This window comes from Gavia stellata, chromosome 12 (assembly GCF_030936135.1).
Source record: "Gavia stellata isolate bGavSte3 chromosome 12, bGavSte3.hap2, whole genome shotgun sequence".
Lineage (NCBI taxonomy): Eukaryota > Metazoa > Chordata > Aves > Gaviiformes > Gaviidae > Gavia > Gavia stellata.
In genome coordinates, this window is record NC_082605.1 from 11,965,391 (window position 1) to 11,986,873 (window position 21,483).

The window sequence follows — 21,483 nt, forward strand, 5'->3', positions numbered from 1 at the left end:
AAAGCTTTGATTAGTGAAATGACAGAGGAAACCTTCCCAAACACACATGATTTCTTTGGATGGGGAGGAAAGTATTTTCTTAGGTCAGCCCCAGGACTGTGGGCCGTGGGCACATCAGCAGCTGGCGGGGCAGAGCACTTGCTTTCCCAGTCCATTTCCTTTAACAGGAGACTCACATGCTGGGCTGTTATGAGCAGCCATTAATGGTGAGTTACAGTGTTCCTCAGCTCTTTTCCTAAAAGTTTCCTTTTTTCTTTCTTTTTACACACTATGAAAAGCAATCAAAAACTGTGGGTAAAATTTCCTCCTTCCTCCTCTACTGCAGAATGATCCTGGCACCATCTATCAGGTACCTTTGTTACACAGAGGATAACCTTGCACCAAGCTCCCGTGCCACTTGCTAGCTTTCTTGGCATGACCAACAGCTGTGTCATACAATAATTGTTTGTGATGAGTTTCTGATCCTCTGTGGGAATGCAGCATTTTCTCAGAGTGATGAGGCAAGATCCTGCTTGCCTTGAAGAACATACGAATCCTGGCACTTGGAGAACCAATGTCAGCAGAGAGGTCCTTGCCATCCAGGCTGGACGCCAGTCTTCTGGCACTGATGAGAGCTACATTCACAGTGGCAGAATGAAAGTAGAAAGACAGTGGTAAGAAAGTGGCAAATGGAAGTATTGAGCAGTGGCTCTTGCATTTTGCCTGGCCACACATGCACACCTCCCCACCAGAATGAACACATGGAGAAACCAGAGCGTGGTGCAGTGAGCAGCCCAGCACACTTAGTTTCAGTAGCCTGTGAAGAAAACTATATTCCTCATCTGACAACTTATTTGATAATATCAAAACCCAATGAAAACCCATAAAAATGGATGAATTTGAAACCCAATGACAATCATTTCAAATCACTAACACTGCTCTGAAGAAATCCATTCTCTGCCTTTGAGGGACCTTCACACAGGTGAGCGGATCCCTAAGGTTATAGTGACAGGTCTTAAGACATTTACCAGTGCAGAAACCTCAACCTATTTCATGCACTCATCCCTCTAAACTAGGAAGTAAGAATGTCTCCAGCTTTGATTTTCTTCCCTTTGTAATATCTAATCTCTATTTACTAATCTTCCTGATCCAATTAGAGACAACAAAACATGGTATGTCTTACACCATCTCTTTGCTTTTGTCCTTGGACCAAAAGGGACCCTCCCTGTCTCTTCTTAGTCCACAAAATGGCAATGTGAACAGAAATAGCAGGGATACAAAACACCTGCTGGTTGCTGATTTCGTAAGGGCCTGCAGAGAGGTCCAGGGAACACATTGGCTTAGCTGTAGTACCTACAAATCCTCCACATTAGCTGTGAATGTCTGACGTTCCGCACAGTGCCTAATGCATTCACCCTCTTCCCATGGATGCACAGCTACTCCACCTCTGTCCATCTGTGATACTAAAAGCTTGGGGAGAGCCTGCTCATTCCTCTTATCCAGCATATCTCAGCTCTTCAGAGTCCTGCAGTCCCTCCTCCTCATCGCTGGGCACAGCCCTGGGACCCTTCTTTGCCTCTGTGCCCAGGAAGAAGCAGCACCAGCCCACAGTGGCTGTAGTGCTCGGTGAAAACTGACTGTCCGGAGATCCCTACATAGAGCTGTCCTCTCTCAACTAGCTATGCAACGCTTTCCTCTTGTCACCTTTGGCTTTCCAGACCAGCTTCCTCAAATTATCATTATAATGATCTAACTTACTAAAATAAAAAAGGGGAACTAAAATGCAGTAAACACACAATATCTTGCTTTTGTACTCCAAGCTTTGTCATCCTTTGATTTATCTTGTCTAAAGCAGATTCACCCTGCTTCTGCTGGCATTTTGTTCATTAGAAATCTTCTGCTATTGCATGACCACGTATGCATTTCCACTGGCAAGAGTACAGCCATAGTCTTTTGCCTGCCCTCTAATCCCTGCCTACAGTACAAATACCACTCCAGTAATCTACTAATGCTTTCACCTTTGCAATCCTCAGCTGATTTCTAAGTCATACAGCAGCAACACATGAAGGCAAAAAGCTAGCTCTGTACAAGACTTGATCACCCGATACCAACCATAGGAAGCAACTGCAATCACGTTATCTCATGGCAGATCTCCAACCCGACCTTCTGCTGAGGTGCAGAGGACATTGCATATAGCACAAGGGATTACCAGCATTTGTACTCACTGATAAAATGCAACTGCTGGAGGTTGAACATCTTAAAAACCCAAAGCGCTGATAAAGGGTCTAAATGCAGCCATTGAAGCCTGAGCCCCACACAGCAGGTGGAGGCCGACCTACAGTGCTGCAAAGCCTGATTCTGCCATGTCTGCTCACACCAGACACCAGAGACATGAGCACATACAAGAAATGGCTTTGGACTTGTTTGACAGCTTCGCCCTGCTCAATAGCAAGAGCCACAAAACCACTGCAGAGTTGTGATCCCTTTGATACTGGGAGGCAGCAATGCTGGCACCTTCCCTTAGATGCCAGCTCACTCCCTGAGATGCGAGGGTCCAAATCTCTCCCTTTCTCTGCCTTTGAGTTAGCCTCGTACAGAGGCTATGGACAACATGCTGAGCACAGGGGACATCCCCTTAGACAAGTGCCTACACTGGCACTGGCAAGACAAGCAGGGAGAAACAACCACATGCTGCTGGGCCACGGTGTAAGATGGGCACCACACAGCTTGCACTTACCCATTTGGCACCACCATAGTTACCTCGATCCTAGACTGGTGGAAGCCAAAGCCCATGGGAAGTTCAAGTGTCACAGGACAAAGGGGTATTTTGATGGTCCAGACTTTGGGCTCAATGGACAGAGAGGCTTCTACATCCTATTTATGACCATTAGCCCAAGACGCTGTCACACAAATAGTGACCATCACCTGAGTCCCCTGCAGGACTCCCAGCTGGCCTCCCCAGCTACAGAGGTTCTCCAACAACTCCAGCACCTTCCCACTTTTACAGCTGGTGCTAAATACCAGCTAATTAATTTTTTACAGCTGCATCGGAGGTATGCCGGGTAATTTCATATGATTGTTCTCAGTATTCGAGTGGAGAAGATGATCCAGGGAGTGAAGTAACTTCCCTGAGGCCAGAGTGAGTCAGTTACTTTGTCAGAGCTGGGTGCCTCTAAACACGGACATTTCTGAAAGGTTTTCTAAACCATAGGAATGGTATAAAAATAGCTACAGAGAGGTGCACACAGCCACCACAGAACTGCACAGGCCTTTGCAGAACTGGCCTTTCTTCAAGAATCAAGGTTTTGTTAGAGTAGTGTGTTACTAGAGCAGCAGGTTCTGCAAGCTGTTACTTAGCAAGCTCTGAAGCCTTCACAGCGAAGGTCTGGTGTCTCTGAGACCTCCCAGCTCATAACACTAGTGGGTTTGAAGTCAATGGGCCAGGCAGGACAGGCTAATGGCTGGCAGTGCCTGGAACGCTCTGCAGGACCCACAGGTTGTGTGCCACTGCTCCTCTCTGCACAGGGCGTTGTGCGATGGGTGGACCAGCCACGTGAGCTCTGCAACCAGGCGGTTTTGTGGCAAAGGTGGCCATGTCATGCTGCTGTTGTACCCAGAATGTGTCATGGGACAGGAGCTTAGTGCCACGTGACCACTGTGAGCAGGACACTTTATGGGACAGGTGACTCGCACGTTGCTTCTTCCTTAACTGTGAGTCAGGAGGTGTCCCAAAGCCAGCGCTCCATGGGTAGGAACCAAACCGGCAGCATGCATGCTCTCCAGCATCTGCAGGTCCATCCTGGATGTAAAGGGGTTGTCTGCAGAGGCCCAGGGAGCTCTTCTGGGACCCTCCCTGGGGAGAACACAGACACATCCCACAGCACAGTTCCCTCCTCAAATGCCAGGCACCTCTCTGCAAGCACGACGTGCTGCTGCATATTAGCTTCAGATCTATGTGCCTCAACTCTTTCAAGTCACAGAATTTCACAATCCCCTCTTGTCTGCTTTAAAAGGAGAAGTAAATTCCGTATCAATGGCAACCACGAGAAGCCTGTATAATTTTGAGTGCATGTTTTCGAAGAGGGTGACAAAGATACTCAGCCTTGAAGGATAAGGGTGTGTGGGCAGTAAGGTTTGCTTTGCTTTTATCTTGGACAACACTTTTCAATGCCTGGTGCCTCAGCAGCTGCATTTTTGACCTCAGGGAGTTATGACTCACTGTTTGCAAATCCCCGAGCCACCAAATTCAAGGTATGCCCCACAAAGCACAATCGCCTAAAACTGAAATGGTTATAGGTAGGTGTTAAAGCTTCAATAACTCTGTTCTAGCACTCAGGGCTGGCTCCATATCCCTGCCTGAATTTCTGGCAAATAGAAAACAGCACCTCTTACTTTGTTTAGATGAACAGGATCTCTCTGGGTTTATCTCCTTCAGTGAAGTCCTTGGCCAGCCTGAGAGCAATCAGGCTACAAAAGATGCATTATCCCATCTACACCAGCACAACACCAGCCTGAGGAACATCTTTTCTGCCCAGTCTGCACTCCTGCCCTCTGCCAAATTGCTTTAGACATCAGGGTCACCCCAACATCAGAGCCAGTGCTGGCCTGCTGGAGTACAGGGCAGAGGCCAAGGCTGCCTTTTAGCCTGCTTTCTGGGTGATCTGTGTGGGGCTACGTGCTCCACTGCCTGCCATCCTTTCTGTTGGAGTGGATCAGTTTGCTGAGCAATACCTGCAACTCGGGGAAAAACAGTGCAAACACCGTATCAGGCATTTCTTAGCAGGCAGGTAGGAGAGCTGTGTGTGAGGAGCCTGAGACCTGCCAGTAAAGAAATGAACAAGAATGAACGATCTTTTATCCTCAAGTTTCTTTTTTTCCTTGATCATCAGTGTTTTTCTTATCAGGAAAGAGTGATTGCATTCACTGCTGCAGATCAATGCTGTTCACAGAGGGTTAATGATCCCTCTTTTTGGGTCATACATCAAACAGCCTGCAGTGGGAAAGAATCACCACCAGCCATCTGGCAGGGCACAAATGGGATTCTCTCTGGGGAAGGGGACACTGCGGACTGCCACATACACGCACGCCCAAGCTCCATAAACAGTCAGGCTTGGCTCAGAGGTTGTGATTGAGCCTGGCAGGGGCACAGGGGCTGCCTTTGCAGGAGAAATGTAAATCCCAGCTGGGACTTTGCGGAGGAACATCCAGGGAAGTCCCCATTTGTAGATTACAAAATTCAGTAATCTGGTGAGAAATCTGCATTATCTCACAGAAAGCACAGCACAAACATGAGGCTCCTGGAGAAGGCAGAAGGCACAGCAAGAACTGCCAATCTGCAAATGACCCCCTCTTGCTGCTCTTAGTGCGATCCTCAACTTCCCACTGTCTGTGGCAGATCCTGCAAAACTGAGGCTTTAAAATCCAGGTTTAAACTCTGTGTGAACAACTGGCTTCCAAGGTTAATACACCAGCAAGCGCTTTCCTTTCCAAAAACAAGCTGAGAAAGAGGATGCATTCAAAGAGGGTTCCATGCAAAGATGGAAACTCAGTCATTGTGTTGAGAGTGGTCAGTGACTCGCTGGGCTTCACCGACACTGATGACAGGATCATGGCCCTGGGACTGTACTGTTCTGAGGTGGGTCCTGGCACCACATTTGCAGGACCTTAAAGGGTCACAAGGAAAAATGCATTACCACTCATCTGAGAGACCGGGCACTAAATCACACCACGGTCCCACGGCACCTGGGTGCTGCATTACTGCACCGCCCTTCTCTCACGTGGGGGAGACGCGTGCCACCTCTCCCCATTCTTCACCCTGGGGACAAATGCCACCTCCTGCAGCAATCAGGAGACACCACAGAGCCTGGCAGATTGACAGGACGGTGGTGACAAGATGCTCCCTGCAGCAGATCCCCGTAAGGTGCTCCATTACCCCCACTGACCTGGGTCACTTTTGCCCATCACAGACAGCCAGGGGATGCACCCTCATCGGGGCTTCTTCAGGAGCCTGCGGGAAGGGAACTGGGCCCTCCCTTTCATCAGCTGTTATTACTAACGTGAGAGCTGCAGTGAGCGGGGCGGTTGAGCCGGCAGCGGCAGGCAGGAGGCGGCGGCAGCCCGCCCGCCCCCGGGCAGGGCTTTCCCCCGCGCCGGGGCACGGCCCCCTGCGCCACCCGCGTAGCGCACGCTAAGTCGCCAAGGGACGGCGCTACGCTACCGCGCCAGCGCCGGCACCGCCCCCTGAGCGCTCCCCGGCTGCGGGGCGTCTGGGCGCCCCCTGGCGGCGGCGTGTTGACACGCAGGGACATGGCGGGGAGGGAGCGGCTGGGGGACGCTGCCAAGGCACTGCGGGTGGGGGGGCATGGCAGGGGTAGCCAAAGGTTTTTGCCACCCCACAGAGCTAGGAACTAGCTCCATCCCCAAACCCAGGCGGGGAAGAAGGGGCAGCGCAGCTGCAGGGCCCCTCTGTTCCAGCACCACTGCCTGCAGATACCAGCCAGGGCCCCAGCACACCTTGCCTACTTCAGGGAGCTTGGCACGAGCCGCATGGGTGCTCCTACCTTGGAGTATGCAGGTTTCTGCTGGATGCGCTTTCACTGCATTTGTCCCCGGTTTTTTCTGCCTGTTGCCTCCACTGCCAGCCCTGGGAAGTTGCAGCCCTGGGAGGTTGCAGCCCTGGGGCAAATGAGCAGCTGGCAGAGGTGTGATCCTGTGCCAGGCCCTGGAAGGAGGAGCTGAACACAACCCATCTGCAGCACGAGGGTGCAGTTCAGACACGGCCCCAGGAGCCAGCATCACCCCTCTCTGCCCACGGCTAGCACCCCCAGCCTCCTCCTCCGCAGTGTGGAAGGACAGCAGCTTCCCTGCCCCCCTGTTTCTCTGTGAAAGGCAGCATTTGTCTTTTCAAAACAAGATTTGCGCCCCGTCCTCCTCACGCCTCCTCTGGCTTTGCAAACACCGATCTGCCAAAGGCATTTTCAAGCTGCAGTGCAATGTGGCCAGGACAGCTTAGGGTTGGTTCAAAGGGGGTGTTGTATCCAGGTCCTGCCTGCGCTGAGAAGTACTTGAGTGGCAGCCCTGATCACACCCTGATTTTCTGATAACAGTTAAACTAGCGCTGTTCCCTCAACCCAAAACATGCTCAGATCCTCTAACAAAATCCAGACCCAGTAGAACAGAAGCAGCTCTCCTCGAGTGGGCAACATACCCATTCCTTGCCCAGGCTCTGCATTTTAATTGCACACGTGTAGCAGATTTCTTCTATTACTAGCACACCACTGCCCGTCTATAGCTATTTCAGTTAGGTGTCCAGTAAGCTTTAAAAACAGAGTTAAAAGTACTTTTCATACTCATAAAATATCATCTTTGCTGCAATGTGTTCCTCACTATTGCAACAATACCTGGAACGTATTGGTCTCGCCCCCTGACAAGACTCACAGACGCTATCCCATTCTCCTCCGGCAGGTTTTCCTGTGTGCTTCCTGATGCTTCATACAATTGTTTTTTCCACTTTCTGTGCACAGTTTTCTCCATTAGTTTTTCTGAGTCTCACGGTCTAATGTGGGAAGGAAAATGGATTTCTTTTAAACCCAGGAAGAAATTATTTTAAAGAAAGATGAACATTGTAAGGGGGCAACTGCAGATTCCTGAAGTAACTCGAAGAAACCCCAGAGGAGCAGCCCCTGAGCAGACAGTGCCCCGTCAGCACTGTCTCTGTGCGAAGGCAGGACACGTTTCCAGGACAGCCAAACAAAGCGCAGGAGCTGAGCCCCAACTAGCCCCCCTCCAGGCCCACCACTCCCATGGAAATCACAGGCAAGCCCCAAGCAAGAATCACGGTGTGTTTTGCTTGGCAGAGGCTCAGCGTGAGTTGTGCTGACTAGCTGAAAAATGAGGTTGTAAAAATAATGAAACTGGAAGACTTCTTTTTTATTTTTTCCAGCTGCTTTTTGAGGGCCTTAGCAAGGCTAAGTAAACTCTGCCATCACTCAGCCACGTCGTACCTGTGCTCTCGGGGCTGGAAACTGCAAAACCTCGCTCGGGATCTAATACAGAGACAGAAGTGCCCTCTGCCTCCCACTGGAAGCTGGAAGGCCATATTGATTTTACACGGACAGGATTAAACGGTGAAACACCAATAAAATCTGAAGCGTGGAGTTTTCTTCTTGTTCATCACGACAGCCACGTGCCTGTGTTTTTTTCAGGATCGCTGTTGTATTTGTATTAGAATCTCCAAGCTAAGGTTTTGCCAGGATGACTTCTGCTACACATGCACAGCCCTGTTTAGTATCTCCTGCCCCTGACGTAGGCTCCTCAGAGAGCAACACATTATATCATGGTCCCTGCATATTCCTGGTGCAAGCGCCCCACTGGTATGAGGATCACACCAGGATAAGTCCTGTTCCCTGCTGCTACAGGCTTCAGTGTGCTCCTGTGGTCACAGCCAACCCGCTCCTTCAGGAAAACAACTTCTTCTCCTTTCCTCCTTGAGAACAAATTGCTCTGACAGATGACACAGCTCTGAGTTTGGCATCAGCCCTGTAAAAACAGAAGAGTGTAGGGTTTTTCCTGGGGTGCAGTTCTGTCCATGGCTTATCCTGCCAGAGGCATTTATTAGACCGCTCTTGTCCCTCAGCCCTGGCACACGGCTGGGCTGGCACCGGCTCCATCCCTCCCACTGCTCAGTGTCCCTGAGGGGTGACATGCTCTCTCCACACCACCTCACCAGGAGCTGGGGCACTATGCCAGTGCCTGGATGGCAGCAGGGTCTGGTAACCTCTCTCATGCTGCTTCCTGACCCGCAGCTCTCTGGGGCATTACTGCTGGAGGGGGACATTCTTCGCAAAAAAAAAAAAAAAGGCAAAAAAAACCCACATAAAGAGAGAGAGAAAAATAAGCAGCTCTGGACTTCTGGCTCTTGCTACTGCTTGGCACCGGCCCTGGGTGGCCGGATCCGCACGCAGGAACCACAGCCTGGGACAATTAGGAGGCAGCAGGCCCTGCAACGCTCCTCGCCTGCAAAAGCAGCCTCTCCCTGCTTGAACACGGCCTGCAAGCTATCTGCGAGCTATCCCAGCCACCATAACCAGCGCACCCAGCCAGGGGCCTGCTGACAGCTGTTAACTGAACCCATGCACAAAGGAACAACAGCCTGGCACTGCTCAATGCAGGCTTGAAGGTCTACACAACATGCAGGGCAGCAGTAAGAGGGGCCTGCAGAGCCAAACTCATCCTTGAAGCAAGCCTAAAGGCAGCAGCTTTTCAACCCAAAGATAAATTTAGCCTACGTGGTAGGGCTGAAGGCTTGGAACAGACACTGCACAGGCTCGGCATGACTCAATTATCACAATTACAAATGGATGCGAACACGGGCTTAGCATATAACAGCCTGATTCAGAGCTCGCTAGGGTCTGGGATGGGTCAGATGTTGAAACTTCAGATTCACCAGCAAGCTCAGATCCAGGCTCTGGGCTGAACTCATCAGAGAACAACCTTTGGCCCAGGATGTAACGACTGAAGCCCAATTATCTCCAGACACGAGGGGAATGTGCATTTATTTCTTTCCCTCCCTTTGCCAGGAGAAATTGCCCTGAGGGAGAGGGGGGAAATAAAGGCTGGAGTTGCATGTGTTATTAAAGACACAGCTTGGAGTTCATTTATTCCCTGTGACAAAGAGGCTGGGGTTGAAGGAAGGACAGTGACAGCCGCTCCTAGCAGAGGAACTTTCCACAGCAAAACCAACCTGGACAACTGGAGGGAGTCCCCAGACACAGCACCGCTGGCCAGCCATAGAGCCGGCTGTTTCACTCAGCCCTCCATGTTTCCTGGTTGTTTTTCCCTGAACCTGCCTACCCAGTTCTGGGGCCCCAAAGCCCAGCTCTTTGGAGAACAGGGCCAAGATAAACATGCTTTTCCTGGAGAGCAGGGGGACCTGGAACATTTCCCTAGCTGGAAGCACGAGGCTGAACACCCATCCCTGTGACCATCTCCTGCTATGCTGCCGGAAGATAGCCCCGCTGTCACCCAAAACACGGTGACAAAACGACCCGCTTGCACTAGGATATGTTAGCAGGGCCAGCTGCCAAATTCATGGGTCTGGTGCCTAAATAAATCAGGGAAATCAAAGTCAGTGGCCAAGAAAATTTCCATGATAGGAATTGGGGGGCGCGGTGAGGGGGGAAAGGGAAGGCCAGTTAAGAGGTGATGCTGTTTTGAACATAGCACACCAGGAGACATCCCATTTTATTTAGCCTTTGCCAAGAGGCTATTTGACTCCAGATTCAAACTCACAACATTTAGGAAATCCCCTTCCGATACTTAGCAATCTCAGGCCAATTCAAAGAATTATCTCCGTGACTCATATTAAGATCTTAAAGAAAGGTCGAGTCCTGGATCACATTATGCAAACATGAAAAGCCTGTTATCCCACAGGGCTCACAAGTGAAAGCCCTGCTCCAGCAATCACGGCAGACAACATCCGTTCCTCACTTTTATCTGCTTTAGATGTTTGGGAATAAAGTGTCAATCACCTCTTCCCTAGTCACGTGTTAAACCATTAACATTTTCCTTCTCCAGCTCTCTTTGCCCAAGTTAGTTCAGGGCTGGTTATTACCATGCCTCAGCTGCCTGTAGCACTTCTATTCTGGCATCATTGATCTGTCAATTATTAGTCGTTTTTAGGAGAAGTTTTGGATTCAGTTTAAAATCTACTTGTGTAAAACCTCACCTTCCAGAGCAACAACAGTCCGCATGCCAGCGAGACAAACCGTCCCAATTTGTGGCTCATGTATTCAGCAGGGTCATCAAAAGCACCGTAACTCCATCCCTGGTGCTAAATCCCAGCGCTGCCCATGCTGACCGCCCGTCTCCGATGCTATCCCACGCCGGGCGCTACCACCAGGCCTCAAGCTTTTGGCCACTGTCAGAGCCCTGGCCCTTTTAGCTTTGGCTAAGCACGGGGAGAAAACAGAGCTGCTTTCTGTGATGGCTGGAGAGGAAACTTAAAAGCACGTGGAGGCCCTGAGCGTCCCATATTATTTGTTGTCATTGCTTTTTGCTCCTTTTCAGGCCCCGCGGTGGTTTTCCACACCAGGGCCGAGCGAGCGGCTACCGCCCCTCTGGCGCCTGGCCAGCCCTGGGAGCTCTGCAGGGGCGCGGGGCTCAGCCGCAGCGCGGGAACCCCCGGGCTTGCCGCCCGGCCCTGGGCGCCGGAAAGCACCGGGGAAGGGAAGGTGGGAGCGGCGGCGTAGCGAAGGTGCCGCCCGCGGCTGCGGGAAGGCGGAACCCGCCGCGGGCCTCTGGAAGGGCCCGCCCCGCCGCAGCCCCGCCTCCAGCCCGGCCTTTCTCCTCAGGCACTCGCGCGGCCGCCCTACCCAGCGGGGGACCTCAAGCGCCGCTGGGCGCCGCCATCGTGAGCCACCTCCCCCGCTGGGCGCCGCCATCTTGTGCCCTCCCCGTACAGCGCGGGCGCCGCCATCTTGTGACCTCCCCGTGCGGTGTGTCGGCCATGGCGGGGCTGCTGTGCCGCTTGCTCCTCTGCCTGGCGGCCGCCGGGGCGGCCGCCGACCTGCTGTTGGAGGAGGCGCGGCGCTCCGTGGACCTCAGCACCCACCTGGCCAAGGTCTCGGCCGAGCTCAGTCTCGCCAACGCGGCGGGCGGCACAGCCGCCTCCGCCTTCCTGCTGGCGCTGGAACCCGGCCTGGAGCCCCGCCTGGCCTACCTGGGCGTGCAGGTGAGCGCGGGCCGCGAGGGGCAGTGGGGGATGGCGCCCCGCTCCTCGGGGGGGGGCCGCGGCACGGCCTCGCGCGCGGCCCGGGCCCCGCCGCCCGCAGGGACACGTAGGCACAGAGCCGCGCTCCCGGCTCCCGCCGCCCTGCGGGCGCGCCCGCGCAGCGCTGCGGCCCCGGGCGCTGCCGCCCGTTACCCTCCGCGCGGGCTCCGCCGGCAGCCGGCGTGGCGGTCGGGGAGAGGCGTCCTCGCCCGGCGCCGGCCGCAGTGCGCTTCCAGTGCTCCCGCTGCCTTCTAAATAGCGAAGCTGAGGGTTTTCATCGTTATACGGAACAAAGGGCGGTGAACGGCTGAGGTGGTAGGGTCTGGGAAGCGATGAGGGAGTCGAGAGAAATGCTGATTTACGTCGTTACTGCTGTAACGAGAGCAGCCGCAGCCCCTCGGGTGGAGCGGTGCTTGCATCGCCAGCCACCGCAGGCCCGGGGCGGGGGTCCGGCCTCTTACCCCACGGGACGTACATGCAAGAGGGCTCTTCTGGTCCCAGGAGCATTTGCACTGATGTCCTTTTTGCTTGCTGGCCAATTCAGAGTCCCGTGGCCTGCTCGCTCCCCAGCCGCTGTAGGAAACATACGAGAGAAATCACAGAAGCGGTTGACAGAGATTCTCATTTGCACGAGTTACAGTGACTGTGCTGGCTTGGGAACCAGGATAAGGGGAACTTGAGAGGTTTATCAGAAATGTCCAGTATCTGTTCTTGCATGCTGACCACACTGCAATTTGTATTAATGAAAAACATTATAAAAGTTTGGGGTTTTTTTAATAAAGTAGTTATCTATCTGGGGGGCACCCCTCTAAAAAGTGGATAGGCACTGTATGGAGTTTGCCCTGGACATGTTAAGTCTTTTAAACAGCAGTATGCTGATCAGTCTGTTGTCTTGGAACAGGTGAAGGGTGAGGAAGAAGAGGAGAACACCTTGGAAGTGAGAGAGACTAAAGTTAAGGGCAAAAGGTGAGTTTCACCCTCTAAGGTCAGTACCTAGAGCTGTGCATGGGGGTTCCACCATTGTCCTCACAGTGGAGCAGAAATACTACCCCAGTCCCACATACCTGGAGATCCTAGAGTCCTTTGTTCCTGAAAAGAACCACTCTGTACTCAGGCTCCATCTTGGGGTGTTACAAAGCTGGGGAGCACGGTTCACACAAGCAGCCAAACCCAATTCCTGCAGCCCAAGAGGCCTCAGTAGAAGTCATCCCCCTCCCTCAGATGCTCTTTCCTTGGGTGATAGCATATGTGGTTTTAGATCTCTGCACTGAGTCCAGCACAAGCAGCACATACCTGCTTCTCATGGCCACCCATGGCTGCTAGTGAGGAGAGAGACCTACAAGGGCAAGAACTCTCTCTTAAATGCAACTCAGCTGCCTTCAGGGGGGCTCAGCTGTGCTTAGTCTCTTGTACTCAGTACCTTAAGTAATGCCCTGTTCCTTTATTAAGGGACATCAGGGAAAAGAAGCATTACAGCCATGATCATACTTTTACCCATTGCTCCCTTTTGAGGTCTCAAATGATTGGCAGTGGTGATTACAGAGAGATTGTAAGTGCTCTTTGGCTGTGTGCCCAGAGCACCACTCTTAGTCTGCGATGCGGGGAGTACCACAGTGCGCTGGATACTGTGGCCCAGCATGGGCTGTTGCCTGCTGGAGGGAGAGAGGATGCTGTCTTTTGCCCAAAGCTCTGCACTGCCAAGCTTGGGATATTGTGCATACACTGCAAGACTGGGCCAGCGGGTGCTTTCTGAGCCATGAGAGCTGAGAAATAAAGGGTGCTTGTAAAATGGGTCAGAAGCACGGTGCTGCTGGGTTTCAAGAGGACAGTAGCTGTGGAGTTAAATTGCCAAGGTGGACTGTGGTTTCTGACATATCTGGAGGCCTCATGTGATCCTGCTCTTGGGCCACCAGGTGTGACTTGAAGTCCATTCACTTCTGTTATCACCTTGGTCCATCTGGTGTATCCTTATAGGTTTGGTAAAATCTTGATGCTTTCTGTAGACCCTCAGTCCAAAACCATTCTCATTTTCTGGACCTTCCTTGGTTTCAGATCCTGTGGGCAAAAAGCTGAGAATGAACAGACTTTGTGGGAACAGGCGCTTAAGATGTTTGTGATTTGTCTTGTGGACATTTACACATGCTTCCTCTGATTCAGATCATTCTTGTCAGCCAGAGAAGAATGGAAAAAACCCCTGCTAAAGCATGCTTTGTAAATGCAGAACTAGGGAGGGGAGTGTGTCATCATTCCTCTTCAAAAATGGGAGCCAGGTGTTTTTGTGAAGTGAAGTCTTTAATTGTGCCTGAACACACTTCACCCTGTGCGGTCTCCTGTCCTGCTTCCCCAGTCTGGAGTAAGCACACCCTCTGGGATGAGACATCTGTACACCTTGGAGGAGCAAATAAAATATTGACCCCAATCACACACGATATACGTGATACATGGGCTCCTGTGCACAGGGGATGTTACAGGGGTTGGATCTGATTGCTCTCTCGGGAGATCTCACATGACTTGTCTGTTCTTCTCCCTTCCAGTGGAAAATTCTTCTCTGTGAAGCTGCCATCTCCTTTGGCACCAGGAGCCAAGGTCCGTGTATCTGTTGAAATGGTTTTTACGCACGTCCTGCAGCCCTACCCCACCCACATCACCCAAAGCGAGAAGCAATTTGTGGTCTTTGAAGGAAATCACTATTTCTACTCACCATACTTCACCAAGACCCAAACGACCCGGGTCAAATTGGCCTCTAGGAACGTGGAGAGTTACACCAAGCTGGGCAACCCTTCCCGCACTGAAGACATGATTGAATATGGCCCCTTCAAGGACGTTCCTCCATACAGCCAGGTAAATGTCTGTACAAAGAGGTTGTGGCTCTGCAGAGAGCATCTTGCAAACATGGCACCTGCATCTCAGAGGCTGGAGAGTGGGAGGTGGAGGCTTTTGTGTAAGAATTCCAGGTCAAACCTGAGTTAGCTTGCATGCAGGCTAGGAACATGTGCTCCAACAAGGTGCTCCTAGTACAGACACGATTGCTGACCGCTGTTTGGTGTCCACAGAGCAAACCAAGCCAGTTTGTGCATGGTTCTGGCAAGGGTGTATTTGCAGTGGGGAAGACGTCATCTCCAGCTCCCTCACCGTTATAACTCAGCCAGACGTGTGGGGTGTGACCTGTGAGTACACACCAGGTACCCAGTGCCCTGTGTGAACTGGGCTGGGCGGGGCTCAAACCTTGTGCACACAGCTTCACCTCTCTGCAGTCTGTCAAGGAGGTTTCTCGGTGGGACATGGAGACAGATAATTGTGAGGGGAGGTTGCTCCTTACTTCAGGTCTAATAGTTTATCTTTTTTCCTCGTTAGGACACTCTGAAGGTGCACTATGAAAATAACAGTCCATTCCTGACCATCACCAGTATGACCCGAGTCATCGAGGTATCTCACTGGGGGAATATTGCAGTTGAAGAGACAGTTGATTTAAAGCACACAGGAGCAGTGCTGAAAGGGCCTTTCTCCAGATACGACTACCAGAGACAGCCAGACAGTGGGATTTCTTCTGTCAAGTCTTTTAAGGTTGACATTTTGCATAATTTTTTTTTTTTTTTTTTACTGTAGCTTCCCCCTTTCTTGCATCCCCAGAGGGGAATAAAAAATACAGTTGTCCTTTTCCTATGCCTTTTCTTTGGTAACCATACCCAAGTAATAAGGGAATATTAAAGCTCTGATCTATTTTCAGAGAAGGCTCTTGCTATATAGGAATAGCTTTTGGGGGTAGAATTAGGAGGTTATATGCTTTATTGCATCTGTTGGCCTAACAAACTGCATTTACCAGGGCATGTAGTGTTTCTCCACACTCTCACCCCTCCAATCTCAGGGACCCTCTAAAAACCCTTAATCCCTGTGCTGACAGCTCTGCTTTCTGTTTTCCACTGTGCAAGGGCCATTCATTCTGTCCCCACCCTCTTATTTTTAGAGTTGCCTTCTCTTTCATACCCTCATCATGTTGAACAGTATTAATTGGAAACTCACCCATTCACTCCTTGCTCACAAAGCACTTAACAGGAGTTAAAGCTGTGGCTTTGCTAGCCAGATGTGAAAAGTATTGTGTGTTTTCATCTGAACCAAAACCTTTCTCGCTGCTTGAAGCCTCCAGGATTGATTGTTGTAATTCTCTAAGGTGGTGCAGCCAAACAGAAATCTCATTTTGCTGAGCGTAAAGCCAGCAAGCTCAGTGAGCTAGGGCAGCGGGCTGGAGTGAAAAAGGAATTGCTGTCCTGGTGGGCATGATGAGATCCCTTGCTGTCCGGGATATTTGAAACTGGGCTGGAGAAAGCACATTCATTTAGAGGCCAAGTGATTTTAGTGCTGGCAGTCACTTCTGTGGCTGATTGCTTATAATAGCACAGTTTTACCACTCAGTGCAACTGAATTGCCATTTTGTCATTTCTCATGTGGGAGCACAGTTTCTCGATGCTCAACAGCAGTTATAGGTTTTGACAATTTCACTGGCAATAGCTCCTAGCCGATGCACTGACTGTTGTTTCTCTTCATACAGACCATTCTCCCAGCTGCTGCTCAGGACGTCTATTACAGAGATGAAATTGGAAACATCTCCACCAGCCACCTCCTTGTTCTGGATGACTCCGTTGAGATGGAGATCCGTCCCCGCTTCCCGCTTTTTGGGGGATGGAAAACTCATTACATCATCGGCTATAACCTGCCAAGCTACGAATACCTCTACAATCTTGGTGGGTGGCACAGGGGAAGGGAATAAGAAATCTTCTCCTCTGTGTTTAAAGGTGGTTGCTGTACAGTTAAGAATTCAAAGCTGCGGTATGCTGCACCTTAGCAACAACAGTTGCTAGCTATTATTTCTAGAACATGCAAATCCACCTTCTTTTCTATGCTTCCTTCAGGTTTTTGTAGACATTTGGTTAAAATATACTTGAGCGAGCTAGTGCCCCCTGCTGCATAACCTATCCATCCAAATTCTGTTCTTGCTTCTGTTAGGAGCCGAGCTTCAAGGTTGCCCCTTGTTCTTTGAGAAATTGTAACCACTCTCTGGTCTGCACTCTCTTAGGTGATCAGTATGCCTTGAAAATGAGGTTTGTCGACCACGTGTTTGATGAGCAAGTTACAGACTCTCTGACTGTCAAGATTGTCCTGCCAGAAGGTGCCAAGTAAGTGTCATTACTCTTGGCTTGTTACTGCAGATGATGCTGTGTTGGTGGCAATTCTCCAGCCTGCTCTAATGACCTGAGGACAGCAAAACAAAACCATGACTGGTCATGTGGAAGAGACCTTGGAACACAGCTTTGCTTCCTTTCAGAGTGTTGTTCAAACTGCTTAATTGGCCTTGTGCTAGAGGCCATGGTTGGCCAGCCAAGTCCTAGGTTACATCATCTCAAACACTGTAGAGTCATATGGAACTGTCTGGCTTTATTCACAGGAATATCCATGTGGACAGCCCCTATGAAATCAATCGTGCTTCAGACGAGCTTCACTACACTTACCTGGACACTTTTGGACGTCCAGTTATTGTGGCACACAAGAGCAACCTGGTAGAGCAGCACATCCAAGACATCGTGGTGAGTGTGACCTCTCTGCATGGTTTGCCTGAGTAGTTGCGCCTCCTCTGTATTCAGCGGCACAGTCGAAACACCTGTATTGCTTGCTGGACTGCACGTCCAGTTCCACTGCTGCCTGAGGAGAGGAGTTCTCTCCCGTAGTAACATGGGTCACTCCTCAGTGTTTCAAACTTCTCTTCTAGGTTCATTACACCTTCAACAAAATCTTGATGCTGCAGGAGCCTCTGTTGGTGGTTGGAGCTTTTTACATCTTGTTCTTCACTGTGATTGTCTACGTGAGGCTGGATTTCTCCATCACTAAGGTGGTGTATGGTGAAGAGCCCTGTGGGAGCATTAGTGGCTTACTCAGCTGATGGTTGGAGATCTTTCATACCAGTAATTCTCACTGAATAGTCCTGCTGATTGGATATCTTACTAGATGCTTTAACAGAGCCCTGTCTTTATACTACCTGAGCTTTGATACTCCTGCAGGGTTTGAACTCATGTGCTAAGGCTAACCTGAGTTTTTCCTTCTGGGTGAAAAGGAGTCCCTCCCTGAGAAGCAGGGATGTCCGCAATTCTCCTTCTGCAACATTTTAACTTACTTTTTGTTAAGCTATTTGTTGGGCTAGGCTGAGTGCTGAAAGGTGCTTGCCCCAGTCAGTACTTGTACAATTCACCTAATTACTGTCAGTTGACTTAATAGTAAAGGGAGCAGTTTCTTTAATAGTCTTGTGGCAGACTGCAAGCATGGCTTGATGCAGATCAAAGATATGACTGCTTTGATCTTCCCTTCTGTCCTCTTGCAGGATCCAGCTGCTGAAGCTAGGATGAAGGTTGCCTGTATCACAGAGCAAGTGCTTACTCTGGTGAACAAGAGACTTGGGCTGTACCGTCACTTTGATGAAGCAGTGAATAAATACAAGCAGTCACGGGACATCTCCACCCTGAACAGCGGCAAAAAGGCTTTGGAGACAGAGCACAAGGCCCTGACAAATGAAATAGCCTCTCTGCAGTCTAAACTGAAGACAGAAGGCTCTGACTTATGTGATAAAGTAAGAAATTACAATTTTTTAAGCTCTCTTATTCTTGGCTCTGTCAAGTATTCTAGGTGAGTTTTAATTTGGGGTTTAATTTCTGCAGCCTATATTTTTTTTTTCCTCTGAAAATGGCTTGACCACTGCCAGAGGGTATAAAGATCAGTTTATTCTTTTTGCAGTAATCTTGGTTATGCAGCTCTAAGTGCTGCTGGTAAACAGCTGCTTTTGCGGTTTCTTAAACAGCCCTTGAACCAGCTGCATGAGTACAGATTTTGTAACACAATCCTGATGCTTCTCATTGAGCTCATGGCAGTGACACTTAGGCAAAAATGAAAACTATCAACACATTATCAGTTCTGACTTTACTACTGACACCAGCCAAACCAAAATCTTCTCCCTCATATCTTATTTTCTTGCACATTTGAATTTGGTGCTGACAGAGTTTTGGTAACATGATGCTCTTCAGGGGGTGTTTCGCTGTACCATGTTGAAAGCCATGGCAGTGAGCACACACCCGCTATCCTTTCCTCCCTCCACTGTATTTCAACACTTACCTGGAACAGCCACTTAACCCCAAGTGAGGGACACTTTAGTCTCTAAGGACCATTCAACCAACAGTGACCTTGCTTAATCTGTTACTAACTCAAAGAGTAGCTCTGTCATTGGAGACCTGCTTCTCATACACCATTAACATTAACTGTAGGGACACAGCTTCCAGCTATCATAGTTGTGGTTTAGCGTGAAGCCTTTAAAATCTGTCACTAAACATTCTTTAACAGTCATTGCACCTGTCTCCTGCCAGTATGGCTTCTGGGTCCTCAGAGCCCCTTTATCTGCAGTGCTTAATTACCTGCTCATGAGATATTCTTCATAATGTGATGCCAGAGACAGGTGATGGCTCAGGAGGCAATATTCAGGGATTAGAGATGTTTCCACTTAGCACTGACTTTGTCTTTTGCTCCAGCTTTACCATCTCTTCTATTCCAGCTTCACTGTAGGGATGTTTTTTTGTCTCCGCTAATATTCCCTTTACTTCTCACCCTGTAAGGTAAGTGAGATTCAGAAGCTCGACAGCCAAGTCAAGGAGCTTGTTCTGAAGTCCTCGGTTGAAGCTGAGCGGCTGGTAGCTGGCAAGCTCAAGAAGGACACATACATCGAGAATGAGAAGATGCATTCCAACAAGCGCCAAGACCTGGTCACCAAAATCGACAACATCCTCGATGCACTGTAGCTCTGGTTTACCAGCTGGGTGGAGGGGAGAGGTATGAAGGGAGATGAGAAGCCTGGGAGTGGATACACTTTGAGCCAAAACTCCTTCCCAGCAAAATTAGGGGAAAAGTTGATGTGAAATGTCTGAAAGTACATTTTGTTTTTAGATTTTTCTATAGAGCCTGTCTGCTCAGCAACATGTGCTGTGCAAGGGACCACGACATCATGCTATTTGGCTGGTTAACAGGGTTTCTTTACCAGAGATGAGGCTCAGCCAGGTTATAAAACAGTCTCCCGCTTTCGATTTTCTCTGTATAGATGTGCCCTGACTAAACGCACAGAAACGGCCAGTCTGAGCACAGACATGCTCATGGCAAATCTGAATGTCGCATCTCCAGAAAGAATAAAAGACACTTTTGTTGTACTTTGAAATAAAACTGCCACTGCCTCGCCTTTACATGTTGTGCCGGGGTGGGGGGAGGCAGAGGCACTGGTGCAGAGGTGCTGGGCGGCCCTATCCTGCCCACAGCCAGGCAATGCAGTTCCCTGGGGAACAGAGTTCAGCCCTGACCACTCCTGCCTCCTGTCAGCTGCATGTCTTGGAGGCAGAGCTCTGCCACCCTGCAGGGCCCTGAGCCAGGCAGGGGAGAAAGGCAAGCCCTTGTTCCCTAGGGGACATACATGCCTGCCCCCACACCATTACAGGGAGAAAAAACACCATGAACCCCTCCTGCTAGCCTCTCACCATGTGCTACGCTTTCCTGCTACGTGTGACAGCAGTCCCTGTGTCCCTTGTGCTGCCCAAGTAGGCCCTTGCTTGCACCTGGATATCCTGTGTTGTGCATGCAATTCCTTGATAGTTTTAGCCTCATAAGAAACATTTCCCTGCACCTCTCTACTTCAGTGCATTGCTAAACATCTCAGAGCTGGCTGGAGGGACTGCAATATAGGTCTTCCCTAAGCCAATTGCATGGCTTAGTTGTTTACCAAAGCAGTTTGAGATCCCAGTACAGAAAGGACCAGAAAAGAGCAGAATGGGGTGTGTCCCTCTGCCTTCTTTCTTGCTGATGCCCTGCCCTGAGGGTGGAGGCAGCTGCCTGTGGGTGGATGTTCCTGCAGGGCAGGGGTGGTGAAGTGGGGTGCAGCCCTCTCCAGTGGGCATCTGCAGCCACCTGTGGGAAGCACACTCAGCAGAAGAGCTGGGGGCTGCTTACAAACTGGCCAAGAAGATGGCTACACCACAGAGCGATCTGAGTCACCTCCGAGGACGCTACTGCCAAGAGTGGCTGTGCTGGGGGGTGGACATGTGCCACGATTCCTGCGCTGGCTCTGCACGGGACTTGGGGCAAACACAGCCCCCGTGGCCTGGCACTGCCTGCAAGCCTTGTGCCTGGACCTGCACAAGTAGCTGGACACCTTCCAGCCCTTGCCAGGCCATCTGCACTGCCTGTCCCTCTGTCCTGGGCCCACGTAGCCAAGGTCTCTGTCACAGACACACCGTCCTTGCCCTTTACTACACCTCTTATCTTGGAGGGGCTTCTTATCTTGGATAAAAGCTGTCCTTATCCTCTCCTGGGATGCTTTTCTGTTTTTAGAGGATGCAGTTGGTAGGAAAGCCCTTTGCCCCAGGCCACACAGCTTCCAAAATGGGTTTGTTAGTCAGGAGTGTTTTGCTGCAGGCCTGAGCCCAGGCACTCGCCACCTTGTCTGCCAGGTGCCAGCTCCCTCCCATGCGCACAAACCTCACCCTGCAGCGGGGTGGGCAAGCCTAGATCCCCTGCCTCTCTGCTCCCTGTGCAGGTGCTCTTGGGAGCCCCGAAACCACAAGTCCTGCCCGACCAGGGTGGAGATGACCAACAGCTAAAATCAAATAAATCATCATTAACCCACTGGGCCAAAATACATGCACAGTACTTGGGGAGGTACC

General features: G+C 50.7%; 1 protein-coding gene across 1 annotated transcript; it reads left to right on the forward strand.

Annotated features, from left to right (window-relative positions):
• The first annotated feature begins 11,485 nt into the window (after nt 1–11,485).
• RPN1 (ribophorin I) lies at nt 11,486–19,980 on the forward strand. Its single transcript, XM_059823159.1, has 10 exons — nt 11,486–11,710; nt 12,651–12,715; nt 14,284–14,590; nt 15,104–15,313; nt 16,296–16,488; nt 16,821–16,920; nt 17,190–17,328; nt 17,511–17,630; nt 18,117–18,362; nt 19,396–19,980. Exons 1-10 carry the CDS (start codon nt 11,486–11,488, stop codon nt 19,576–19,578), a joined length of 1,788 nt encoding a protein of 595 aa, XP_059679142.1. The 3' UTR covers nt 19,579–19,980.
• Nucleotides 19,981–21,483: the final 1,503 nt, after the last annotated feature.